This window comes from Brassica napus, chromosome A9 (assembly GCF_020379485.1).
Source record: "Brassica napus cultivar Da-Ae chromosome A9, Da-Ae, whole genome shotgun sequence".
NCBI classification, from domain to species: domain Eukaryota; kingdom Viridiplantae; phylum Streptophyta; class Magnoliopsida; order Brassicales; family Brassicaceae; genus Brassica; species Brassica napus.
Genome location: NC_063442.1, coordinates 4,697,785 through 4,722,945, shown reverse-complemented (window position 1 = coordinate 4,722,945; position 25,161 = coordinate 4,697,785). Strand labels below are relative to the sequence as shown.

The window sequence follows — 25,161 nt, the reverse complement described above, 5'->3', positions numbered from 1 at the left end:
TGTTTCAAAGGTAAGATGTGCCAAGTCTGACCTTGTAGGCCATTTAGTTTCTGCATATGACATACGAATGGCTCGATTTCATAAAGAAAAAATTAGAGTCAAGTCAAATTAATATTTTGTCAATTGTTTGAAAAAAAGCATATTATGATATATTCCTAAAACATGTACTCCTCGCAAGTCTAAAGATTCCAATAGTTAGTATGAACATTTCAAACCGTATGCATTTAGCACTTGAATTTAGCTCCACACCTCTAGTCTTCAATTTATACAGATTTTAATAAATCGTTTATATCCCCCCCCACCCCTCCACACAAATTCCCCTGCTCACTCTTCAGTATTCACACTATTGAGCACTCGAATTTAGCTCCATACCTCTAATAATTTATTTATCCAAAAAAGGACATAAACAATTGGTTAAGCCCATTAAGTGGTCACTCATGGCCCATCTCTAGTGACACCAAAATAAATAAAATTCGCGCTTTAAAGAAAAGAACAAAATAAACCACGGTGAAAATTAGGGTTTCTAATCTGGGAAAATTTACAGTGTAAAGAAGACGTATCGTTTATAAGTATCTTGGCTTATTACCTTTGCGGCCCCTTACGTATCTCTCTATCTGCACTCTCTCTAGCATCGAATCCGATTCAAAGTTTACGCAACACCTAACGATCCAAAAAGCTACGATGAGCTCCCATGATCGCCGATTCGCTGATCCCAATTCGTATCGTCAACGCTCTCCGTAAGTGAAAACACCATTTCCAAATTCATTTCCTTCGATCTGTAACCGTAACCGTAACCGTAACCGTAAACGTAACCCTTTCGTTTTATCTCTCTCTCTCTCTCTGTAGCGCACCGGTTCGTTCGTCTCAGCCGATGGATCCTTCCGCCGCACCGTACAATCCACGCTACAGCGGCGGCGGCGGCGGTGTTGGTGGAGGAGGAGGAGGAGGAGGATACAGACCGGCTCCTGTAATGTCCGGTGACGGTTCCGGGTATGGTCATTACCCGTCTTTTCACCCGCCTAGTAATGGCTTCTCCGTCGGTCGCGGCGGAGGAAGAGGCGGTTACGGTGGGTACGGGGGTGTGAGGGGTGGGTACGGTGGAGGAGGACGTGGTGGATCGGGTAGAAGAGAGCTGGATAGCGTTTCTCTTCCGAAACAGAGTTTTGGGAATCTGGTTCATTTCGAGAAGAATTTCTACGTGGAGAGTCCTGTGGTGCAGGCGATGACGGAGGAGGATGTTGCGTTGTATAGGACTGAGAAGGATATATCTGTTGAAGGGCGTGATGTTCCTAAGCCTATTAAGATGTTCCAAGATGCTAACTTTCCAGGTTATTGATTGGTTCTGTCATTGGTCATAAGTGTTTTTGGGAATGTGATTTTAGATGTTATCTCTTCTGAAATTTGAGTGCAAGTATGCAGCTTTGTTCATTAAGCGCCGCCCTCTAATGAGGTCTTCTGTTGAAGTTGAATTCGATGTTTTGAAATGAGTGCAAGTATACTGCTTTTGTTCATTGAGCGCCCACTAGTGATGTCTTCTGTAGAAATGAGTGCAAGTATGCTGATTTGTTCGTTATACGCTCTCTAGTGATGCTTAGTTTGTTCTTGGTTCAGTGGTTTGATTTTGTAGACTTATCTCTTTTGTTATCTGAGTTAGATGCCATCTCTTATGTTGAAGTTGATCTCGATGTTCTGTAATTTGAGTGCGAGTATGCTGCTTTGTTCGTTAAACGCTCTCTATTTATGCTTAGTTTTTTCTTGGTCTAGTGGTTTGATTTTGTAAACTTATCTCTCTTATTATCCGTTTGATAAATAATATTCTCAACGTAATGGCCCTCTAGTTGTTCACCTAACAGCCTCTAGTTGTGCTTAGTTTGATATGTGTTGGTTTCGGTTTAGTGGTTTGATTTTGTTGACTTATCTCTTTTTGATAGATAATATTCTCGACGCAATTGCTAAGTTGGGATTTACTGAGCCAACACCAATACAAGCTCAGGGATGGCCAATGGCTTTGAAGGGTAGGGATTTGATTGGTATTGCTGAGACTGGCTCTGGTAAGACTTTGGCTTACTTGTTACCAGCGTTGGTCCACGTAAGTGCACAACCTCGATTGGGTGAGTATTTTTTACTACAATATATTGATGACTATTTGGAACATGTTTGGTTACTTATGTGTATCGTTGGGGTTTATTAGGTCAAGATGATGGACCCATCGTTTTAATATTGGCTCCCACGAGAGAATTAGCAGTTCAGATTCAAGAGGAATCAAGGAAGTTCGGGCTGCGATCTGGTGTTAGAAGCACTTGTGTCTATGGAGGTGCTCCTAAAGGACGTCAGATTCACGATCTTAGAAGAGGTTCATTCTTGTTATTGCAATATTGTAGCTTTTCATATCTGGTTCTTTGATGGAACAGAAAACATTACGAATTATTATTGTCTTGTCAGGTGTTGAGATTGTAATTGCTACACCTGGTCGTTTGATCGATATGTTGGAGTGCCAACACACTAATTTGAAGAGGGTGACTTACCTTGTGCTGGATGAGGCTGACAGAATGTTAGACATGGGATTTGAACCCCAAATTAGAAAGATTGTGTCTCAGGTATGCTTTTACTTCCTCCAAAGCTAGCATCTATATCGTCATTAAGACTGTATCTAAGCATTTGTATTCTGCTACTTAAAAACTTATGGTTTTAAATCTTAATGAACATTGTTATTTTCATTTGGTAGATCCGACCTGACAGACAGACACTGCTTTGGAGTGCAACATGGCCACGAGAAGTTGAAACTCTCGCCAGGCAGTTTCTACGAGATCCGTACAAGGTCTACTTCATATATCTTTCAACTTATTCAGTTTTAGTATACTGTCATAAATTAAGTAGGAGCTGTTTATGTTTGTGCACTGAAAATAATTGTAATGACACAGGCCATTATTGGATCAGCAGATCTAAAAGCTAACCAGTCTATTAACCAAGTAATCGAGATTGTACAGACGCCAGAGAAATACAGCAGGTTCTTAATTGTTCTGTAACTGGAGAAGAATCGATTTTCATATATCTCTCCCTTTTTCGGATATGATGCTTATGCGACTTTCTTCTTTGTTAGGCTCCTTACACTGCTTAAGCAGCTAATGGATGGAAGTAAAATCTTAATCTTTGTGGAGACAAAGAGAGGTTGTGATCAAGTGACTAGACAACTGAGAATGGATGGATGGCCAGCTCTTGCCATACACGGTGACAAAAACCAAACGGAAAGAGATCGTGTCTTGTCAGAATTTAAGAGCGGAAGAAGCCCGATAATGACTGCCACTGACGTAGCAGCAAGGGGACTTGGTAGGATTATCCGTCACCTGCTTGCATTAATAGTGTTTTAACCTCGTCACACTCCTTATCCCTGCAAGTTAAGGTGGGCACATTTACTTGGAAAAATGTGTTGCTCTTAGTTCCTTGATCTTTTCAGATCTGCAGATGTAGGGATAAGGGGGTTCTGTTCTTTCCTCTAGGCTTTAGAACACCAAAATCACATCGATATCAATTTACTGATCTTCTTCCTGCATTCTTGATCATATAGGACTATGCTTGACTAAAACTTTTTTGTTTTTTGGTCACAAACTTACTTCTCAACTGTGTTGTCTTCTTTTGTTTGTTTGCAGATGTGAAGGACATAAAGTGTGTGGTTAACTATGATTTCCCAACTTCATTGGAGGATTACATCCACAGGATTGGTCGAACCGGGCGTGCAGGAGCTAAAGGAATGGCCATGACATTCTTCACACATGACAACGCTAAGTTTGCAAGAGAGCTTATCAAGATCCTTCAAGAAGCTGGTCAAGTTGTACCTCCCACTCTCTCTGCCCTAGTCCGATCTTCCGGTGAAAAACTCAATTCTAATCTCTTTTTGAGTTCATCAAAACCATTTCTTGCTATATAGTTGTGAGGATCTGATCTGATTTCATTTTGTTGACTTGTTCAGGTTCTGGTGGTGGAGGTGGAGGTGGACGTAGTTTCAGGTCAAGAGGAGGAGGACGTGGTGGGTTTGGAGATAAACGGCCAAGATCAACCTCAAACTTTGTACCTCATGGTGGCAAAAGGACTTGGTAGAGAGAAAGAGAGCTTGGTTCTCTTGTCATGTTGAAGCTCTCTGTTGTAGAGAAACGAATGTTTTATTGAATTAGTTGATTTATTTAATAAATCAAACATGATTAATATTCATAGCTGGTCGGATACATAAATGATTACTCTATCCCTTTTATCATATAAGATATTTTAGAAAATTTTATTTGATTTATATGTTACTCTGCAAACTAATTTGATTTGATATTTTTGTGTAGCTATGAACTCACTCAAAATTATATTCGATTTAGTTTAATAAATGACAAGTCTAACAATGTGTATTTGAAAAAACAAATAAAGGTGAATCGTAATTAAACTCCACTGATTTAACAAAGATTCAGTAATGTTTCTATATTAAAAAAAATAATTATACAAATTAAATGAAAATTTAACAATTAAATTCATTAAAATAAAATAAAAAATGCAAATTTGAGATCAAATATAGATTTTACTTCGAAAATAACCCGGTTCGATTAGAGAGATAACCGGTGCTAACTTTAATATATATATACAGAGAGATGGATTGTTAGCACACTATATTATTTTGTCGAAGGAAAGAAGAGAGGAGAGCGACCATGGAGACAGACGAGAGCGGCGTATCATTGCCGTCAGGTCCCGACGGACGCAAGCGTCGAGTCAGCTACTTCTACGAGCCGACGATCGGCGACTACTACTACGGCCAAGGACACCCGATGAAGCCTCACCGGATCCGTATGGCTCACAGCCTCATCGTACACTACAACCTCCACCGTCGCCTCGAGATCAGCCGCCCTAACCTCGCCGACGCCTCCGACATCGGCCAGTTCCATTCCCCGGACTACGTCGATTTCCTCCGCTCCGTCTCGCCGGAGTCCATGGGCGATCACTCCGCCGCGCGGAACCTGAGGCGATTCAACGTCGGCGAGGATTGTCCCGTCTTCGACGGGCTTTTCGACTTCTGCCGCGCTTCCGCCGGAGGTTCGATTGGCGCTGCGGTTAAGTTGAACCGGCAGGATGCGGATATTGCGATTAATTGGGGCGGTGGGCTTCACCATGCGAAGAAGAGTGAAGCCTCTGGGTTTTGCTATGTGAACGACATCGTTTTGGGGATTCTCGAGTTGCTTAAGATGTTTAGGGTAAAATGCTTTAACTCGTTTCTGTTTCATAGAGGAATTGAAAAAGGTTTTAAGGTTAAGTGCTTTAAGTTGCAGATGTTTAGGGTAATTGCTTGATTCATGTTTATACTTTGAGAATATACAGCTGCAACTTACATGATCCCCTTCAGTGTTAACACCGTCTGATTATTAAAGTTTCTTACTTTATGTTTCATTAGATTTGGATTCAGTTAGTTTGTTATTCTAAGCACATTGTTCGAAGGGTTAAGATGATGTTTCCATTGCTTGCATTCCTAATACTTCGTTTGCAGCGAGCTCTCTCTCATTATGTGCTCCTTTAGAATCTTGCATTATCATGTAGTTCAAGTGCACCAGATGTTTCTGAGAACATGCAGCTGTAACTTGCATGATCACTTTGAGTGTTTCAGTGGCCAATTGATAGTTGTGCAGACATTAGACAGTTTTCCACACCGCAACTTGTTTTATTTCCACCGTCTGATTCTTTAAGTTTCTTACTTGTGTTTCTTTAGATTTTGATTCGGTTGCTCTGTTACCTTATCGTGATAGCACGCTGTTCAAAATGTTAAGATGCTGTTTCTATTGCTTGCATTACTAATATGCTTTCATCATATTTTTGTTTGCAGCGAGTTCTCTACGTTGATATCGATGTGCACCATGGAGATGGAGTAGAAGAAGCGTTTTACACCACCGACAGAGTTATGACAGTTTCTTTTCACAAGTTCGGAGACTTTTTCCCAGGAACTGGTCACATCAGAGACATTGGCGCTGAGAAAGGGAAATACTACGCTCTAAATGTTCCATTAAACGATGGTATGGACGATGAGAGTTTCCGCAGCATGTTTAGACCTCTTATCCAGAAGGTTATGGATGTGTATCAGCCAGAGGCAGTCGTTCTTCAGTGCGGGGCTGACTCGTTAAGCGGTGATCGTTTGGGTTGCTTTAACTTATCAGTCAAGGGTCATGCTGATTGCCTCCGGTTCTTGAGATCTTTCAACGTTCCTCTCATGGTCTTGGGTGGTGGAGGGTATACTATACGAAATGTTGCCCGTTGCTGGTGTTATGAGGTCTTTTCATCTCTCTTTCACTTCTATACTTGTTGGTAAACATATTGTTCTTGAAAGTTTTTTTTCTGTTGACTTGTTGCAGACTGCAGTTGCGGTTGGAGTAGAGCCGGACAATAAGCTCCCGTACAATGAGTACTTTGAGTATTTCGGTCCAGACTATACGCTTCACGTCGATCCAGGCCCAATGGAGAATTTGAACACACCAAAAGATATGGAGAAGATAAGGTAACATCTCCTGCTACCCCTTCTTATGATTAATGCAATTCGAGGAAGTCGTGCATGCTCTCAATGCAACTTAGGATTCTATCTTTTTGCTTACATCCTCATAGCTTATGGCTTGTGAATCTCCTTGGCTTGTCAATGGGATCTTTTGAACTTGGTCAAGTTAAACTTTTGAATTTTTCAGGAACACATTGCTAGAGCAACTTTCGGGACTAATACACGCACCTAGCGTGCAGTTTCAGCACACACCTCCAGTGAATAGAGTTTTGGATGAGGTAAAAAATTCAATCATCCATTGATGTATATATCTCTCTCTCATGCTCTCTATTGGGGACAGACTCATTAGATATATTTTGTTTGTCTCTCTAATCTTTTTAGCCGGAAGAAGACTTGGAGGAAAGACCAAAGCCTCGGATTTGGAGTGGAACTGCGAATTATGAATCAGACAGTGACGATGATGAGAAATCACCACCCCTTGTTGGTTACTCGGGTATTAATGACCCACCTATGGACAGGTAATTAAAAAAGCTTCTTCCTACTTCAATCTAACCAAACCTTTGAGATGCCTTGAGAACTTAAATTTAAAACTCTTTGAATCTTCAGGGACTCTACTGGTGAAGATGATATGGAAGATGAGCCTGAAGTGAATCCACCATCCTCTTAAAACTACATCTTGGTGTCCTTTGCATATTCTAGAACAGTGATATAATTTTTTTTTTTTATTCTCGGACAAAGCCATTACTGTTTTGTCCGAAAGTTTGAAACTGTCCTGTCATAAAAAAAAACTTGATAATATTAATTACACATTGTTGAGAGAAGCCATGGCTAAGGAGCTTGTCTCTCTCCATTTTCTCCCACCTCAATTTCACACTCCTATCAGCCTCCGCCCTAAACCACCGCAAAACCCAATCTTCCCCCGCCGCCGCAACAGAACTTCCAGCAACGACGAAGCAGTCCCATCCAACGAAGTCAAAACCATCGCCAAGTTCAAATCCCGACACAACTACATAAGAGTCATAGAAGTCTCCCGGAGAAGCGACCACCCGCTCGCCGGCTCTCGCCTCCTCCTCCTCGACACTCCCGGTAACATCCACAGCATCTCCTTCCTCCTCAAAACCTTAACCGATAGTTACTTCGACGTTTTCGCTACCCTCCCTCCGATTATCCCTCCAGGACCCATCGGCGTTCTCGGGTTCGGAGCCGGGTCAACCGCCCGGTTGATCCTCGAGCTTTACCCACCCGAATACACTATCCACGGATGGGAGATCGACCCTTCTGTGATCGACGTAGGTAGAGAGTTCTTTAGCCTCTCTAAGCTCGAGAGAGACCATAAAGATAGGATCTTTATCAACATCGGAGACGCCTTGGACGCTAGCGTCAGAACCGGGTTCTCGGGTATTTTAGTGGATTTGTTTAGTGAAGGGAGCGTGATCAAAGAGCTTCAAGATCCAAATGTGTGGAGGGGATTGAAGGGTAGGTTGAGGAAGAGAGGGAGGATCATGGTGAACGTTGGAGGAAGGTGTGTGGAAGCTGAGGATTCAGAGAGAGATGGAGATTTGGTTATGGTGGAAACGTTGAAAGCGATGAGTCAAGTGTTCGGTGATAAGCTCTTTGTGTTAACGCTTGGGAATGGAGATGATAGCTCGGTGGCGTTAACCGGTGAGTTACCGGATCTTGATGCGTGGAAGAAGAGTCTCCCGGTTCGTGAGCTGCGAAGCTATGTTGATATGTGGAAGCCTTTTACAGAGTTCACCTTGAGCTAATCAGTTTTTGTGATGGATCATTACCAAGTTAAGAACTTGAGTGGCTGATACAGAACTTGTTCTGCCTCAAGAGATAGTTATGAGTTTATGATGTACAAACTTTTGGCTCATTCATTGTGTTGTCATTGTTGAATCTTGAGGATTACTACTCACTACTGTTGTGTATGATCCAAATCTGTGGCTGATACAGAACTTGTTCTTTAGTGCTTTCACTGGCCGTTGAAGCTTTATCACAAGGCAAAAGCTTTACAGTCACATTCTCTCTCTCTAGTTTAGGTGGTAACAAATTTTGTAGATATAAAGTCTTACATTCAAAAAGAATTCTTGATAATCAATGTGTTGCACGATTGCATCTGTCTTGTCCAAAAGACAATCAATGTTTTACATCTGTAAGATATAGACTATAGTCTTTTAACCCAAAAAAAATAGAAAGAGAAAAATGTAAGTTCCTAGCTACATCATCACCATGAAAATTCCTAATAAATTTTACGAACTACATTGATATAGAGGTATTAAATTAAACGCATGCTTCTTGCTTTTGGTAGGCTTTTGCCCCATAGGATACAAATTCCAATTAGTTGAAAAGTATCTTTGGAGATTATAAACACCGTAGGTTTATTTTCTAATAATCTTTTCTCTGTATAAAATGATATAGGAGTTAGCATCTATAGATCAAGTCATGAAATAGAATAACAAATCTCTACATTCCAACGCCCATTTGATTTATAACTCTCGTAATACTTGGACAACTCGTGGGATTACATTTACACTACGTTTACTAATTGTTATCTTCTTACTAAACTCGTACATGCATATGAAATATTCATTTAGCTTAAATATGTACAAGAACATGCAATAGATAGAAAACATCAAATTTTCATAATCGCTACAAAGGAAAAGTTGGATAGGCCATGAAAACTACATATAGCACTTTTGTCGAAAATTATATATAGCATAACATTTTCGTGATCATATATTTAGTAAAAAGTGCAAAGGACTTTTGTTCTCTGATCTGGGTCACCCTATTTTTTTCTCTCAAGCTTTTCTAGCGCCGCCAAGACTTTTGTTCTCTGATCTGGGTCTCTCCGGTGGCTGGTGCTCTTCGCCGGCGCCGGAGGAGACCCCATCCTCTTAGTAGTTGCTTTATTTTCTTCTTTGTGTCTTGTTGTTTGGTGTTGAAGCTTGATTTTCTCTGAAATGTACGAAGTCGAGGTCTTGCGTTTTGGTGGGGTCACGGTGTTCTGCTTTCAGGTTAGCAGGAGGATTTTCAAGTGGTGAGATTCTGTGTGAGCAGGAGGTGCCCGTGTTTCTATCACGGGTTAAAGCAGCAATGCTTGTATCTTTATTGTTGTGCTCCTCGTCTCGAAGGTTGGTGGGGAACTTTTTCTAGTTCCAGTATCTTTGTTGTTTCAGCTCTGTTTCAGAGAGTTGGGTCCGGTGGTGCGTCTGGCGCCAGATCTGAGATCGGGGATCTCTTGACGGTGCGGTGCAGCCGCTTGGTGCGGAGCACGCGCTTTCGCTGACGGCATCACTGTACTTTCTTCAATTCTAGTTCTGAGTCTGTTCTTCCTTGTGCAAGATTTGAGTGGTGTTTGGGTTCTTCGTCAAGAGACCAGGAGTTCTCCTTTTCCCATCTCCAATTCGTCTCCACCTTGCTTTCGTCATCGATTTGGCTTCCACGGTGTAGTCCTACTGTCTTGATACTGTCTGGTTTGTGGGTTTGGGTTTTTAAGGCCTTTATACAGCAACGGGTGAAGATAATTGCTTGGATTTTCTTGTTGGTTTATTCCTTATAATTGTGGAGTTTGCTAGGTGGGCAAATGTCTTCTTGGGAAAGGGTTTATCCTAGTGTGATCTTATCTTCTCAGAACATGGTTTCTATACCGGCTCTTCTATGGTATCTTGAAGCCTTTCCCTAATATCGGTCGGTTAATCTTGCTTGTTTCAGCTTTGATATTAGTTTGGTTATTAGTTGCCTTGATTGGGCTGTTGTTTCCAGAGATATATAGTTGTTCCGCTGGCTTAGAGCACCCCCAACGCTAAGTCCTTAGCAATATTTGTCAGGAGAAAAAATATTATAATATTTGTTTTTTAGGTTTCCGTGCGCCATAAACTCTTGCATAAGGATTGATTCATATCAAAGTTCGTTACTGTTCGCGGGCCCCACTACGCGTGGCGGCCCACGATTGGTCAGCTTTTTTTTTTTTTTTTTTTTTTTAAATTTCGGACGAAAAAAAGAAAAAATAATAAAATATTCTAAAAGTTGTTTATTGGTTATCGAACCCTTGGTTTCTGGGTTGTGGGTGCTCTTAGTTCCCAGGGATGTACGGTTGTTCCGCCGGCTCTGTTTCCCTAGTATGGACTCTTGTTAAACGTTGTTTCATGAATAATATAATTTCAGATGGAAAAAAAAAATATTTAGTAAAAAGTGATAGTTACTGAAAGGCAGATTGAGATTTTTTTTGACAGAACACACGTGTTACTGCAGAGAAATAAGCAATCCCGAGGGAGAGAATAAAATCTATACCCTTTGTCAACAAAACATAAGATTTTCACATTTGAGAAAATGTTCAAGTTGTAATTCTAATTAATACCTGATTTTCTTTTTTTTTAAAAGCTAGTATTTATAGTTTAGTTTGTTAACCAAATAATGAACAAACCGGCAAATAAATGTATATTATTATTATGTAATTAAATGCATAAGACTAAATGTATACATATAGGTTGATTAACATATTTTGTTTCCGTTAAACTTTTTGGAACATAAATAAAGTTGTAAAATCATATATATATATATATATATATTTACACATTTCTGTTGATCAAATACTTTCATATTTTCTAAAAGGAAACGTTTTAATTTTTATGTATGAACGAAATATATATTCTTGTTTATAAGTATCCAAATTTACTTATTAATTTGATGTTCATGATTTTTGCAAATATATAACCCTTATATGATCATATAGTGTACTGTATATAAAATTCGATCTCTTCTAATTTTCTCTCTCTAAAATTATATATGTTTCGTTATTTATGATTATAATAATCTAGATATTATTCCATTCGGCATATATAAAGACAAACAAAATGACACATTTACGTTTTCTCAACAAAAAAAAATGACACATTCACAAACTATTCACCAAGTTGCATCACTGACCTCTCATACCTTCAACTTTACCTTCCACAATGAGCACATGCATATTCATTAAATCTATATTATCTCTTATGTGTGCGTTGTTTCAAATGAGACCATATATAATGTGGTTTCTAGAGATTCTTAGATTATCACAAGGATTGTATTAAAGTAAATTACAAGGAAAAAATGCAAGGGACAGTAGTACTAGTCTAGTTTTAGTAGATCATATGTGTGAGGAGGACCCATCACCCATATTCGCTTTATATCTCTGCAAACCTTTTATAACACTTCATACCCCCACCTCTCCTATATGCAACCTCTATACATTGGAGGTTTATATACATACATCAATACCAATCTAATTAGTTTTTTTTGTTCAATCTAAAAACCCAATATAATTAGTTATTTTTTAACCTTTTGATGGTAAAACTTGTCAAAATATGTTTCTAAGATGTTGATCTAGTATGTGGAAAACCTCACCGAAAGTAAGATAGAATGTTATATGATTTTTTTGCTACAAATGTTATATGATTTAACCAATATGAATCAGTTTTTTGTTTGGTAAGAATATGAATCAGTTTTTGTTAATTTATTATAAGTGGAAGTCTATGAATTAATTAATGCTATAAGAAAACTTGACAACGGTAGCTACGAATCTGTTTCCAAAAGATTCATGGTTGAATTAATAAACAAACCAACCAAATCATAAATACTGTTCAAGAATTTTCGAACTTAGTTGATATTTAGCCATCTGAATTTTCAGATCAGTAAGATTGAGATTTTTAAGTTCGATATGAACCAGTTTTTTTGTAGTCTAGTAAGTAATAAGATATGAACTCTGCGTTAGCAGAAGTACGAGACTAGAGTCCTCTTTTAGCAAAGTATAGCACCTCTATGTTCGAACCCTAACTTCTTATATTAGTCACATAGTGAAGATTTTTAATATGAGTAAATTAGTTTGGTGATAAAGCCTAGATGCTTGCTTCACTTTAGTAAATTTCTAAATCCCACCACTAACCCCCATCATAACTCGATACACAATAATTAATAACCTAACGGATCTTGAAAAAAATTCCTTTATTTTTTATTTTTTGGAACTGTATCTTAAAAGCATTCAAAAGGCTAAAAGTTTCTATAAGGTGAATTTTACAGTTTATCTTCAAAATAAACTGTCTTACGAGAGGTTAACCGCAAACAACCAGACTGAGATTCACTATATAAACTAATGTGATCACTTAAACTTTGGACTTCAGCTCAAATGTTTATTTGATGTGGGCATGCGGAAAATTCTTATTAGAGATTTTCTGTATGTCTACTCTGATAATTAATCTGACTTTCGGCTAAAATTATTTGGTGATAAAATGGTGCGAAAACTAATTAAGAAGAACACACTTACAAATGTCACAGTCAATTGTCACTTCAAATAATATATCTTTAATATATACTATAACACAAGTAACTGTTGGTATGATACTAACCCTATGATATAGAATTCCGATCTCCGTAACAAACGATCCAATGTTATTCACAAAGAATCGACTAATCACGCCAAGAGTTTACAAGAAGAAACAACTCAAAAGCTATGAAAAGTTATCTCACAAGTTCTCAGAACTAAAGATCAAGAAGGAAAACATTATACATTTTTATCGATAATCCAAATGAATCTACTCTTCCTCTTTTATTCAAACTCTCTTTTTCTTCCGCGTAACAAACTTCTTCAACGGCCTCCTTATCTTGTGACGCGTGTCTTCTACGCTTCTCTCCCATCCACGTGTCACTACTCATAATACTTCCTATAGCAAATCCTCCCTGTTAAGAGAACCTTGACCTCAAGGTTCAAAGGAAGGAAACTTCTTCTGTAAATCATAGAGAAACTCCCAAGTAGCCTCTTCCTCTCCTTGATTAGCCCATTGAACCAAAACCTGTGTGGCGGCTCTGTCCTGTCGCTTAACCATCTTCCTCTCCAAAATGCGTATCGGCTGCTTAAGTAACACATCGTCAAGGACTGAAGGTAACACAGTTGAAGTGTGCACATTACCAACCAACACCTTAAGTTGTGAAACGTGAAAAACCGGATGAATGAGAGAAGATGGTGGTAACTCCAACTTGTACGCAACAGAACCACAACGATCAAGAATTTTGTAGGGACCAAAGAACTTAGGAGATAGCTTGTTGTTAGTCCTGACCACCGCAGACTGTTGTCGATATGGTTGTAGTTTGACATAAACATAATCTCCAATGTCAAAACTCCGTTCCGTGCGATGCAAGTCTTCATTTTGCCTCATACGATGCTGAGCACGTAACAGATGGAATTGTAACAACAAGATCATGCTCTCTCGCTCCTGTAAAGATTTGGCCACCACGTCAACCTTTGATTCACCTGGAAGATAAGGTAAATGGACTGGAGGCGGACGACCATACACTGCCTCAAAAGGGGTGAGTTGTGTAGAGGTATGGTACGTTGTATTGTACCAGTACTCAGCTAAAGGCAGCCATTTGCTCCAAAGATGTGGTCGCTCACTCGTCATACACCTTAAGTACGTCTCTAAACACTTATTCACCACTTCAGTTTGACCATCACTCTGAGGGTGATAAGCTGTGGAGTAGTTTAAAGAAACACCTTGTAGAGTAAATAATTCTCTCCAAAATTCGCTCAAAAACACCGAGTCTCTGTCACTGACAATCGATTGGGGTAACCCATGTAAACGATAGACGATATCCAAGAATGCTTGAGCAACCGAAACTGCCGTGTAAGGATGACTGAGGGCAATAAAGTGAGCAGCTTTACTGAGTCTATCGACGACCACAAGAATCACCGATTTGCCGAAAGATTTAGGAAGCCCATCTATAAAATCCATCGAAATATCAGACCAAATAGCTGTTGGAATAGGAAGTGGCTGAATCAATCCTGGAGAAGCCACTGTCTCGTGCTTGCATTGCTGACATACTGCACAACGCCTTATGTAACTTTGTATGTCCTTATTCATTCCCTTCCAATAAAACAAACTCTTCACTCTCTGATAAGTGGCATCGCGTCCTGAATGGCCTGCACTGCTCGACTCATGTAACCATTCCAATATTGTATTCCGCAACTGTAAGACTGCAGGAATAACCAATTTACTCTTCCTACGCAAAGTACCTTGAGACCATGTGAAATGCTTCTTAGCGTCATGTTTCTTTTTTAAAGATTCAATCACCTCCATAATAGACACATCTTCCCTGTAACTCTCCTGAATTTGCTTCATCAAGTCACAGTCCATGACTGACAGAGCCATACTCAACACTTCAGAGCCTTCAACCCTTGATAACGCATCTGCAGCCAAATTGTCTTTCCCCTGCCTATACTGAATCTCATAGTCAAACTCCATCAACTTAGGCATCCACTGTTGTTGGATTGGAGTGTTTAACCTCTGTTCCAACAAATATTTCAAACTTCGCTGATCAGTTCGAATGATGAAATGATCATGAAGCAGATAGTGTCTCCATTTTTGAACTGCGAAGACCACTGCTAACAACTCCTTCTCGTAAATAGACAAATGCAGTTGTTGACCTTTCAAGTGTCTACTTATATAGGCGATAGGATGACCTTCTTGCATTAACACAGCTCCTATACCACTTCCACACGCATCAGTTTCAACAACAAACTGTTTCTTGAAATCAGGTAATGCCAATACAGGGGCGTTGCACAGAGCCGATTTCAACTTGTCAAAAGCTTCCTGAGCTTCCTGAGACCACACAAAAGAGTCTTTTTTTGTTAACATGGTAAGTGGTCTTGCAATACTCCCAAAGCTCTGGACAAATCTCCTATAGTATCCGGCGAGACCCAGAAATCCCCGCAGCTGTTTCAAAGCTTTAGGTTCTGGCCACTCCTGAATAGCCTTAATCTTGCTTGGATCTGTAGATATGCCCTTAGCCTCGATAAAGTGCCCTAAGTACTCCACACGAGAAGTAGCAAAATCACATTTACTTCTCTTGGCATACAAGTTATTTGCTCTCATAACCTCAAATACTTGTTGGAGATGCTGACTGTGCTCCTCCAAAGAGTTGCTGTATATGAGTATATCATCAAAGAAGATGAGAACAAATTTTCTGAGGAAAGGTTTGAAAACCGAATTCATCAAACTCTGAAATGTAGCAGGGGCATTGGTGAGACCAAATGGCATGACCTTGTACTCATAATGACCGCTATGCGTCTTGAATGCAGTTTTGTGTGTATCTTTAGGATCCATACGCACTTGGTGATAGCCTGCACGTAAGTCAATCTTGGAATATACAGACGACCCTCCCAACTCATCCATTAAATCTTCGATTAGCGGAATAGGAAACCTATCCTTAATTGTCACGCTGTTGAGGTTTCTGTAATCAACGCACAATCTCCATGTATTATCCTTCTTCTTAACAAGAACTACCGGCGATGCGTAAGGACTAGAACTATCCGTAATCGTGCCGGCATCCAATAAACTCTGAACCATTTTATCAATTTCTGTCTTCTGATATAGAGCATAACGATAAGGACGTTGATTGACTGGGTTTGAACCATCCATCAAAGGAATTTTGTGATCATGGTTCACCCGGTATGGAGGAAGTGTTGTTGGTTCCTCAAATATATCATTATAGTCTCTTAATAAGCTTTTCAAACCAAAATCTGTTTCTTTACTACCAGCTCTGCTATCAGCACTCACTCCTACTGAAAACATTGCTGGAGTATCAGCTCTCACTCCTACTGAAAACAGTTCGGGTGTATCAGCACTCACTCCTACTGATAACTGTCTTGGTGTATCAGCACTCACTCCTACTGATAACTGTCTTGGTGTATCAGCTCTCACTCCTACTGACCATAGTTCTGGTGTATCAGCACTCACTCCTACTGAAAACAACTCAGATTCCACTCCTTCCTCCACTGGGTTGATGTAAATCATAGCTATTTGCGCATCATCCTCTGACAGAGTTACCTTTTTAGCCTGTACTTCCGTCACAACTCCCTCCTTTAGTCCATGTAATACGACTCTCTTGTTAAGATATTTGAATTGCATCTCCAACTTCATGAAATCCCAAGTTATTGGTCCAAACAAAGAAAGCCACTGCACCCCCAAAACCATATCACAATTGCCCAAAGGAATCAACATCATATCCTGCTGGAAAGTAGCATTTTGAAAACGCCACTCAAATTGTTCTACAGTTCCTTTCACCATCAACTTTCCCCCATCAGCTACCGCAACTCTTTTCATACGAGGTGGTTTGATCTCACATCCCAACTTCTCTGCAACACTTGGATCCATGAAATTATGTGTGGATCCCGAGTCAATAAGGATGTAAAGAGTGCGTTTACCATGTAAACCACGGACCTTCATTGTTCTGTAATTCTCAGTGACACCCGCGACTGCACTAACGGAAATATGAGCAATATCACCTTCCTCATCAATCTGTGCAACCCCGTCCTCCGCTTCAAAGAACTCTTCATTCTCCTCAGACTCTAGTAAGTAAAGCTGAGTCTTTTTATGCTTCAGATAATGCCCTGGAGTATATTTTTCATCACAATAATAACACAGACCCTTCGCTCTTCTATCACTCATCTCTTCATTTGATAAAAATTTTTTGGGTTGGTTCACTCCCTCTTTCTGTTTGTCAGCTCCTTCATTGTACTTCATCACTTCCGAAGGCTTTGGAGTCTGCAATAGACCCTTATTTGTGTAAGAGTTACTCTTCGCCTGTGACCAGTTCTGTGAAGAAAGCTTCCGGGGATGAGCAGTCTCATACAGACGTCCCAATAACCAACATTCCCGCACCGATTTAGGTTGAAACATCCTCACATGCATCTGAGTATCATTGTTTAAGCCAGCCAAGTAAGCACTAACCAAATAACTCTCACTCAGCTTCACACGAGTACGAATAAGCTCAAATTTAGCATGATAATCACCAATACCCGCCGTTTCTTGTAGTCTCTTCAAATCCGCAATAGGATCGTCTAGAACATCTTCAAACCTCTCTTTCAACAACACCTTATACTGCTCCCAATCCTCGATAACGTAAGCATCTTGTTCAGATTGAGCTATTGATTGATGCCAAGCTGCTGCTAGGTGATCGAAATGAATCGAAGCTAAACGAACTTTGAGATCCAATGGTGTGTTATCTATCCCAAAGAACTCCTCTACCTTAAACAACCACTCTTTCACATTTTCACCGTTAAATCGAGGAAAGTCAACCTTCGCAAGTCTCGTCATACCTGCGTAATACGTTTGTTGACCTTGACGATGACGATGATACGGATCATGCTGCGTAGCATTACTTGATGACGGATTCATCGGATTGTTGTTCGTCATCAGCTTAAACGTCTCGATCATCTCTCGTACACTCTCGTCCGTTCGCGCGCTCTTCTCGTTCTGAATCTCGATCGCCTTCTCCAACGCGTCAAATCGACTGGTAATCGCTAACTCCGACTCACGCGGCGTCGTTCCTTTCAGCAGAGCTTGAGATCGCGTCTCCGCCATTGTTTCCGAGGTTCGTGTAGCTCTGATACCTTTGATATAGAATTCCGATCTCCGTAACAAACGATCCAATGTTATTCACAAAGAATCGACTAATCACGCCAAGAGTTTACAAGAAGAAACAACTCAAAAGCTATGAAAAGTTATCTCACAAGTTCTCAGAACTAAAGATCAAGAAGGAAAACATTATACATTTTTATCGATAATCCAAATGAATCTACTCTTCCTCTTTTATTCAAACTCTCTTTTTCTTCCGCGTAACAAACTTCTTCAACGGCCTCCTTATCTTGTGACGCGTGTCTTCTACGCTTCTCTCCCATCCACGTGTCACTACTCATAATACTTCCTATAGCACCCTAGCTATAGCTTCAAACTTATAGGACCCCCCTCTCATATAGTTTTGTTTTTACAAAACCTATTAAAACTTGACTTGAGTTCACATGAAATCTATTGACTTTTACTGATTACCTGTCTCTAACGACCTACTTTAAGGTCTCAAGAGCTTATTCTTGTTCATATATATTTTCAATTGAATTAAACTGAAGAATTATATTGTTTAGCTAAAACTAAAAAAGAATGAATACTCTATTAATTTTAGTATGTGAGATATTACAATACCATCGAATACAGTTAGCCATATGCTTTTTTTTCACTTTCTCGTTTGTTCTGCCAAAACCATTCATATTCTAAATAATATGTTAGTGCCCATTGGATATCAAGGATTGTTGTGATCATATAATTCGACAGTTGAGATTTGTTGGAGACGTTTAGGGTTTCTTAAGGTTACAATTCTTAATTTGGCCATCAGCGTGCTTAGGGTATATATACACAATGATTATTTATTAGCTAGCTTAGGGTTGATCTTCAGACTGTTAGGGAATATTGCTATCATTAATGCATGAAGAAAAATTACAAAAGCTAAAGTTAAACAAATTAATTTATTGGGAGACAAAAGTGAGCACAGTGGCTGATGTTACTATTATTCTTGAGATGAAATGTCATAGTCGTTCTTTGAGGGGCATACTTTCTCCTTCTCTTCCTGTTTATTAATTGTTCATTGGTTATTATTACACTTTGTCTTTTGCTCTTTCTCCTTCTTCTCCACTAAAATTTTCTTTTTCAATTTTTACATTTTTATTTGGTTGTTTGGTTTCTTTAAATTCTCAGCCTCTATACAAATCTTTCTCAATTCTTCTTGAAATTAGGGTTTCCCCTTTCTCTGAGAGGGCTGTGCACCTAAATTATCCCTCCCATTGACTAAAGAGTTAAGCCTATTACATCTACTTTGGAAACAAATTTCAAAGGTAAGAAAAAGCCATTGAAAGAGGAAGAAAGATACACTTAGATCCTCAAAGAACCTAAAGATCTAAAGGTAGGTATATATATTTATATCTCTATACACGCTTTGATATGTGTATGTATATTTGTATCTAAATAAACTCCTAGATGTAGCATAGCTTCCGATCATCAAAGATAATCGTTAATTTCTATACTATGTTTGTTTTCCTATGCTTCATGTTCGATTGCTTATATTTGTTATATAACCCACTTTGACATTTCTGTACACTGATCTTTTGAAGTTCTACTCTAGCATATGAGAAAAAGATACTAGTAAAATACATGTGTTAATTGAATTTTCATTACAACAGTCTCCAGTTTGCGATGACCTAATTAATATCAGATCTAAAGTTTCTATATACATATCAAAATTAGGATTAATTTGAGGTTAGTGGAATTAATTGTTTCATCTCGACAAGGATAAGGAGGAGCAAAAAGAGAGGGAAATAGAAACTTGAATTTTCTATGATCAAGTTTAATCAATTTTTGGGGGTTCCGAATAGAATTTAAAGAATCCTTACTGGGTTTTCCTTTCAGGTTTATTAGTTTTTTTTATTAACAAAGCTAGGGTTGAGGAGAGAGATGAAGATGATGAAGATGGTAAAGCACATAAGAGCTCAATTGAATCGAAAAAGAAAAATCAAAGTAAATTATGTACTACATATATTTTTTGGGTGCAAATTGTACTATATATTTGCATTGAACAAAACATAAAGCTAGTATAATTATAAGTAATGTTGATATATATACAGAGAGACACAAAAATTCATTGATCTGACATAAAACGATAGACTGTTTTGTTTGTCAAAGGAGTTGTACAAACACTTCTAGTCTCATGCAGTTTGAATCGAGTTTTAACTGATCCATATATATGTCTTAGCCACGTATATACTCTGTTAAGAAAATTCTGGTAGAAGAAATTTACTAGATTCCATTTTAAATCAATTTCTTCAATCATTTTTAGAGAGATTCGTTAAGAAGCAATGATATGTAATAATCATTTTTTGGCTATGTGATGTTCGTCTATATTTAAATTAGACCAGGTATCCTAATCACGATCTTTATGTAGTAGCTTAAAAATATATAAAGCTTACTTCAAAAAATTATAAAAATTATACTTAATAAGCTTTATATGTTATGTTAGTGAGGTTTTATATTTTTTTTTTTTGAAGAGTCCAAATTTTTATGTTTTTTTTTTTTAAAAGTGACAGATTGGTACTAAACGCAAAAACAAAAACATCAAGTACAAAACCCAATTGGTTGTTAAATTTACCAGCATGTCCTGGTTGTTAATCTTCAGTTTATAGACCTTTAGGTTTTGTAAATATAAAATTTGTGTTCATTTCCTTAGATTCGATGTTGGACATATTATGCCCTTTTCTACGTTTACCTTGCATGTGTACGTTTGTATCTCTATATGTTTATATGCCTTTGTCATATATATAAAGAAAAACGTGGAACGGAAAATAAATGAAGAAAATAGCAGAAATTCAGATAAAGATCTAAGTAATCGAATTTGTTTTTATGTTTTTAAGTATAACATAGAAGAACACAACTTCTTGATGAAACCTTTTTAGAACATTCAAAGTATTTGTATATGTTTATGTGTTGGTATGTGTGTGTTTTAACTTCTTCTTTCTAATGCTAAAATGTTTGAAAACTTAATATTAGGTCTAAAAATTCAAAAAGACATGGCGTCGTCATCATCAAATACATATAACTCACCATGCGCCGCGTGCAAGTTTCTTCGCCGCAAATGCATGCCGGGATGCATATTCGCACCATATTTCCCACCGGAGGAGCCACACAAGTTCGCCAACGTCCACAAAATCTTCGGAGCGAGCAACGTCACTAAGCTCCTCAACGAACTCCTCCCTCACCAGCGTGAAGACGCAGTCAACTCCTTAGCCTATGAGGCCGAGGCACGTGTTCGTGATCCTGTCTATGGCTGCGTTGGAGCCATCTCTTATCTCCAGAGACAAGTCCATAGGCTTCAGAAGGAGCTCGACGCAGCTAATGCTGACTTGGTTCACTACGGTCTGTCCACTTCAACACCTAGTAACGTCGTCGACTTGGTGTTTCAGCCTCAGCCACTTCCACAGCAGCCGCAGCAGGTAAACCCGGTTTATAGGCTTCCCGGGGCCAGTCGTGGTACCGGAGGGTCGTGTGGGACTTTTCTTCCTTGGAACAATGGTCATAATCAGCAAGGAGGTAACATGTGAGAGAGTATATAAATTGTGTGTGTGTTCCATCTATTCATCTCTCTCTATCTTTCTATATTGTCATTATGTGTGTGTGTGTGTGGTAAGAATACATTATAATAAGCTAGAAATTTTTCTAGCAAACATTTATAAATGCATTGTGTTATTTATTTTATGATGGGATGTATATATATAATATTATTTTTCATTGGTGAGTAGCGAGACCTAGGCTAGGATACATAGTTATGTTTTATATATTGGTTTTTTTAACGAATAAATGGTCGTTTATGCTAATAATTAACAAACAAGATAACTAGTTTTTTGCGTGATTAGCAACATTGTGAATTATACTATATTATGATGAGATATTATCCAGGCTCTTACTTCCCTTGCTGTTTTAATACTTAAACTTGGATCATAGTTATGCGTGAATGTTTGAGAGAAGTTAGGGTACTAATAATTGAAGGATACTATTTTATTATAGTTTAACTGTTTATAGTTTTTTTTTTTTAATATGCAGAAGTGGTGTTCATTGTATGATTGCTTTAATATATAGGGGGGTTGTATACATATTCTACTGATTATTTGGAGTTATCATATTATTGTACTCTTTTAGAGTGGAAATTAACTTGTAGAGCGATGGCTAGGCATGTGGATTATGAAGTTTCCTTTTCCCTTTATTAAATAATTTGTTTGGTTACTGGTGTCTGCAGCCTTTCAGGCAGCTATATAAAATATGATCGTTTGGATGTTAAATGCATTTAAATATTGATGAACATCAATGTTGAATCCTTTTTTTTCCTTTGGGGGGGGGGGGGGGGGGGGGGGGGGGTTATATTATTATTATGGGTTAGCATGTGAATATATATGATATATACACACCAAATATATATAGTCTACGTCACGAGTAGTGAATTTGAGGTAGCAATACAATAAAATGACGATTATGGAACTTAAATGATTTTATGTAACTAGTCGATGGTGATTATCTGCAAGCCTGTGTAGTTTATCATGTATATATTTCTATCTTAAGCCCATAATCTAACTGGTTTCATCTATTTAGGCCCAAATATAAATTTATCTATGCCAAAATCAAAGCAATTCTTTGCTTTTTATGTGTTCTAAAAAAATTTCATATGCGATTGAGGTCTAAGTTTTTTTTTTCTGGTCAAAAGGTCTAAGTTTGAAATAATTTTATTACATTTAAGTTGTTGTTATGTGAGTTTGAAATTATTACATTTAAGTTGGAAAAAGATAGTTACAAGAACGTATTATCGCAATTAATACTAAAACGGATAACAAGATTTTAAAAGCTTTTTATACTATCAAATATAGGTAGACGCTATTAATTTTGGACAGAAATTAATAAATTCACAGGTCCATCTTACAACTGGGCGACGGCACCTGTTCACGAGTACATCTATCATTATTATGTAAAATTTATAAATACAATTTAAATGTGGGGAAGTAACTTTGGATATTGTCGTGGAGAAAAAAATAGGAAGAAATCGAGAATCCATCAAACCCATCAATCAATCGATGTCTTTAAAGACGTGAAAAGGAAGCAAACTCTGATGAGTTTCTCTGCCTCTCAGCTAAACTACAAAACCCAACAAGACATTTTATTTTTTCATTGTACATTGCGGGTCCTTTCCTACTTTTTAGAACTATACCAACTAGAGTTGTAGCTTTAAATTAGGGTAAAACATTCGAAGTTTGAAGATAAAATTCCTTAATAAGAACTCCAAATTTATCATAAATATCAAATTAGCAAAGGTATATGAGCCTCAGTATTTTATAATATTAATAATCGTTGGTGCATCTGGTAATATATGATCTATAGTCTTCTAATCATTGATTCCAAGAATATTAAGATTCAATAATAACTGAATAAATTAATAGTGTTAACAACCGCCAACCATTGTCTCTAGATTCTAATAATAGTGGCTTTAGATTTGGAGTTGGATTATGTTTTCTTTTTCTAATTCCACCTTGTGGTTGCCATCACAGTTATAATTTATTTCTGGATTTGAGAAAAATTAATCAAGTAGATTTCAGCAGTGAAAATGGGAAATGATAAGTCTTTTTTGGGCAACATTTTCACTTAATTATTTTGTGTGCACCAAATTCTTATATTAAATTAAATATCCAGTGGATTAAATAGTTATAACCATTGATAAATTCAACGGCTAGATGAAAAATAAAAACTTAACTATTTTGTATGCACCAAATTCTTATATTAAACTAAACATCCAGTGGATTTAAATAGTTATAACCAATGATATATTCAACGGCTAGATGAAAATAAGAATGAAAAGTATTACGGAGAGAAATAGAAGTGTTATAGCGGTTTAGGGTTTAGTACTCTCTTATTTTGTTTTTGTGTCTTGAACCTCGGTGTTTCTTTTGATTGGTGAAATTACTACAATTATTATTCCTAATCAGTTAATAAATATTAGCAACTATCTTCCTATTCAATATTGGTTTCTACTCCACTTTTAGTCCACTAATGTTTTGTTGTTGTTGCTATTTCTATGCATGCCTTAGAAAGGGATCATAGCAGCAATTATTGGAAACTCTTTTGTCAATCATAAGCCCTATACAGGATCCATAAGATCAAAATTTTCCAAATATTCTAGCCATCGTGTCATAAAATAATAATATTAATAATCATGAGTACCACAGCCGCATGCAGTGAACAAAAACGAAAACATGATTGATGGATAGATAGAGATTCATACGAGAATTTCAGGATTCGAAAGAGGTCCTGTTAGATTTTCTAAATGAATATTTGAAGTGACTTTGTAAATAATAATTTGTTATAATAAAAAGAGAGTTTCCACTTTCGATAATGATTTTCATAAACTAATGTGTCTGAGCAGAAAGAAAGGGTGATGATGATTAATTGATGGTCTGCTTTGAGTCTTTTGACCTATGTTACATGGAAACGGGAGCGGGTACGTGGAAGCGGAAGCGTATGGAAGCGCAAAAGCGAGATTTTTAAAAAAATTAGGAAGCGGGTACGTATTGGAAACGTATGTATATATATATACATATATAAGAATCTTTTTAAAAAATCTAGAACTAAAAATTATATGATTTAAATTTAAAATAAATCATTTATATTTATAATAATTATATGATTTTGTATTAAAACTGTAAAATACACATAAATTAAATTATTATATTAATTATTTTTATTACTTTATAATTAATTGACATAATATATTTGAATATATGATTTATCTTTAATAAATATCTCAATGCATAAAGATAATTTATAGTATTAATTTTAATTGTTTTATATTTCTATTCAATCTATTCAATACTATTAAAATTTGGATTTTATATAAATTAAAATTAAAATTTTATATTTTTATTGATATAAGATATTGTGTTTTTTTTTAAAGAATGGAAGCGTGATTCCAAAATGGAATCGTAAGCTTCCAACGTGTTTTTAAAGAGAATATTTTAGAAGCGTTTTGGAACCGAGATTCCGTAAGCTTCCACAAGGTTCCGATTCCGATTCCGGTTCCGAAGCGGGAAGCGTACGTCTAATGAAGCTTCCGTGCAACGTAGCTTTTGACTAATAATTTGACTATAATAAACAACGAAAAGGCAAATGCAATTCTCAAATTCTCAGTTGAGATGCATCAACGAATCCAACCGACACACTAACGTCTCATTGAATAAAACGCAGTAATATTAAACTTTCCATTTGTAT

General features: G+C 37.6%; 4 protein-coding genes across 5 annotated transcripts; all 4 read left to right on the top strand.

Moving 5' to 3' along the window:
• Nucleotides 1–544: 544 nt before the first annotated feature.
• Nucleotides 545–4,282, top strand: LOC106366183 (DEAD-box ATP-dependent RNA helicase 30). 2 transcript variants are annotated; one of them, XR_002654374.2, is made up of 10 exons: nucleotides 545–737; nucleotides 847–1,328; nucleotides 1,932–2,111; nucleotides 2,192–2,353; nucleotides 2,443–2,597; nucleotides 2,726–2,818; nucleotides 2,922–3,007; nucleotides 3,101–3,400; nucleotides 3,648–3,866; nucleotides 3,968–4,204. XR_002654374.2 is itself a non-coding variant. In XM_013805754.3 (10 exons), the coding sequence occupies exons 1-10, from the start codon at nucleotides 682–684 to the stop codon at nucleotides 4,093–4,095; spliced, it is 1,788 nt and encodes a 595-aa protein (XP_013661208.2). In that variant the 5' UTR covers nucleotides 551–681; the 3' UTR covers nucleotides 4,096–4,282. The 2 variants fall into 2 exon arrangements, 1 of the variants encoding a protein (XP_013661208.2); XM_013805754.3 differs by having other exon boundaries at nucleotides 551–737; nucleotides 3,101–3,327; nucleotides 3,968–4,282.
• Nucleotides 4,283–4,637: 355 nt separating this feature from the next.
• On the top strand, nucleotides 4,638–7,324 carry LOC106362718 (histone deacetylase 6-like). Its single transcript, XM_013802573.3, has 6 exons — nucleotides 4,638–5,222; nucleotides 5,846–6,286; nucleotides 6,369–6,511; nucleotides 6,693–6,783; nucleotides 6,887–7,023; nucleotides 7,112–7,324. Exons 1-6 carry the CDS (start codon nucleotides 4,683–4,685, stop codon nucleotides 7,170–7,172), a joined length of 1,413 nt encoding a protein of 470 aa, XP_013658027.2. The 5' UTR covers nucleotides 4,638–4,682; the 3' UTR covers nucleotides 7,173–7,324.
• A 5-nt stretch (nucleotides 7,325–7,329) lies between these two features.
• Nucleotides 7,330–8,454, top strand: LOC106366182. Its single transcript, XM_013805753.3, has one exon. It carries the CDS (start codon nucleotides 7,330–7,332, stop codon nucleotides 8,269–8,271), a length of 942 nt encoding a protein of 313 aa, XP_013661207.2. The 3' UTR covers nucleotides 8,272–8,454.
• Nucleotides 8,455–18,740: 10,286 nt separating this feature from the next.
• LOC106364119 (protein LATERAL ORGAN BOUNDARIES-like) lies at nucleotides 18,741–21,607 on the top strand. Its single transcript, XM_013803749.3, has 2 exons — nucleotides 18,741–19,270; nucleotides 20,908–21,607. The coding sequence occupies exon 2, from the start codon at nucleotides 20,928–20,930 to the stop codon at nucleotides 21,456–21,458; it is 531 nt and encodes a 176-aa protein (XP_013659203.2). The 5' UTR covers nucleotides 18,741–19,270; nucleotides 20,908–20,927; the 3' UTR covers nucleotides 21,459–21,607.
• Nucleotides 21,608–25,161: the final 3,554 nt, after the last annotated feature.

Coding starts and splice junctions, on each gene's coding strand:
- LOC106366183 (XM_013805754.3), top strand. CDS start 682: ATGAGCTCCCATGATCGCCGATTCGCTGATCCCAATTCGTATCGTCAA. Junction 738..846: donor TCGTATCGTCAACGCTCTCC/GTAAGTGAAAAC, acceptor CTCTCTCTGTAG/CGCACCGGTTCGTTCGTCTC. Junction 1,329..1,931: donor CCAAGATGCTAACTTTCCAG/GTTATTGATTGG, acceptor TCTTTTTGATAG/ATAATATTCTCGACGCAATT.
- LOC106362718 (XM_013802573.3), top strand. CDS start 4,683: ATGGAGACAGACGAGAGCGGCGTATCATTGCCGTCAGGTCCCGACGGA. Junction 6,287..6,368: donor CCCGTTGCTGGTGTTATGAG/GTCTTTTCATCT, acceptor GACTTGTTGCAG/ACTGCAGTTGCGGTTGGAGT. Junction 6,784..6,886: donor TGAATAGAGTTTTGGATGAG/GTAAAAAATTCA, acceptor TAATCTTTTTAG/CCGGAAGAAGACTTGGAGGA.
- LOC106366182 (XM_013805753.3), top strand. CDS start 7,330: ATGGCTAAGGAGCTTGTCTCTCTCCATTTTCTCCCACCTCAATTTCAC.
- LOC106364119 (XM_013803749.3), top strand. CDS start 20,928: ATGGCGTCGTCATCATCAAATACATATAACTCACCATGCGCCGCGTGC.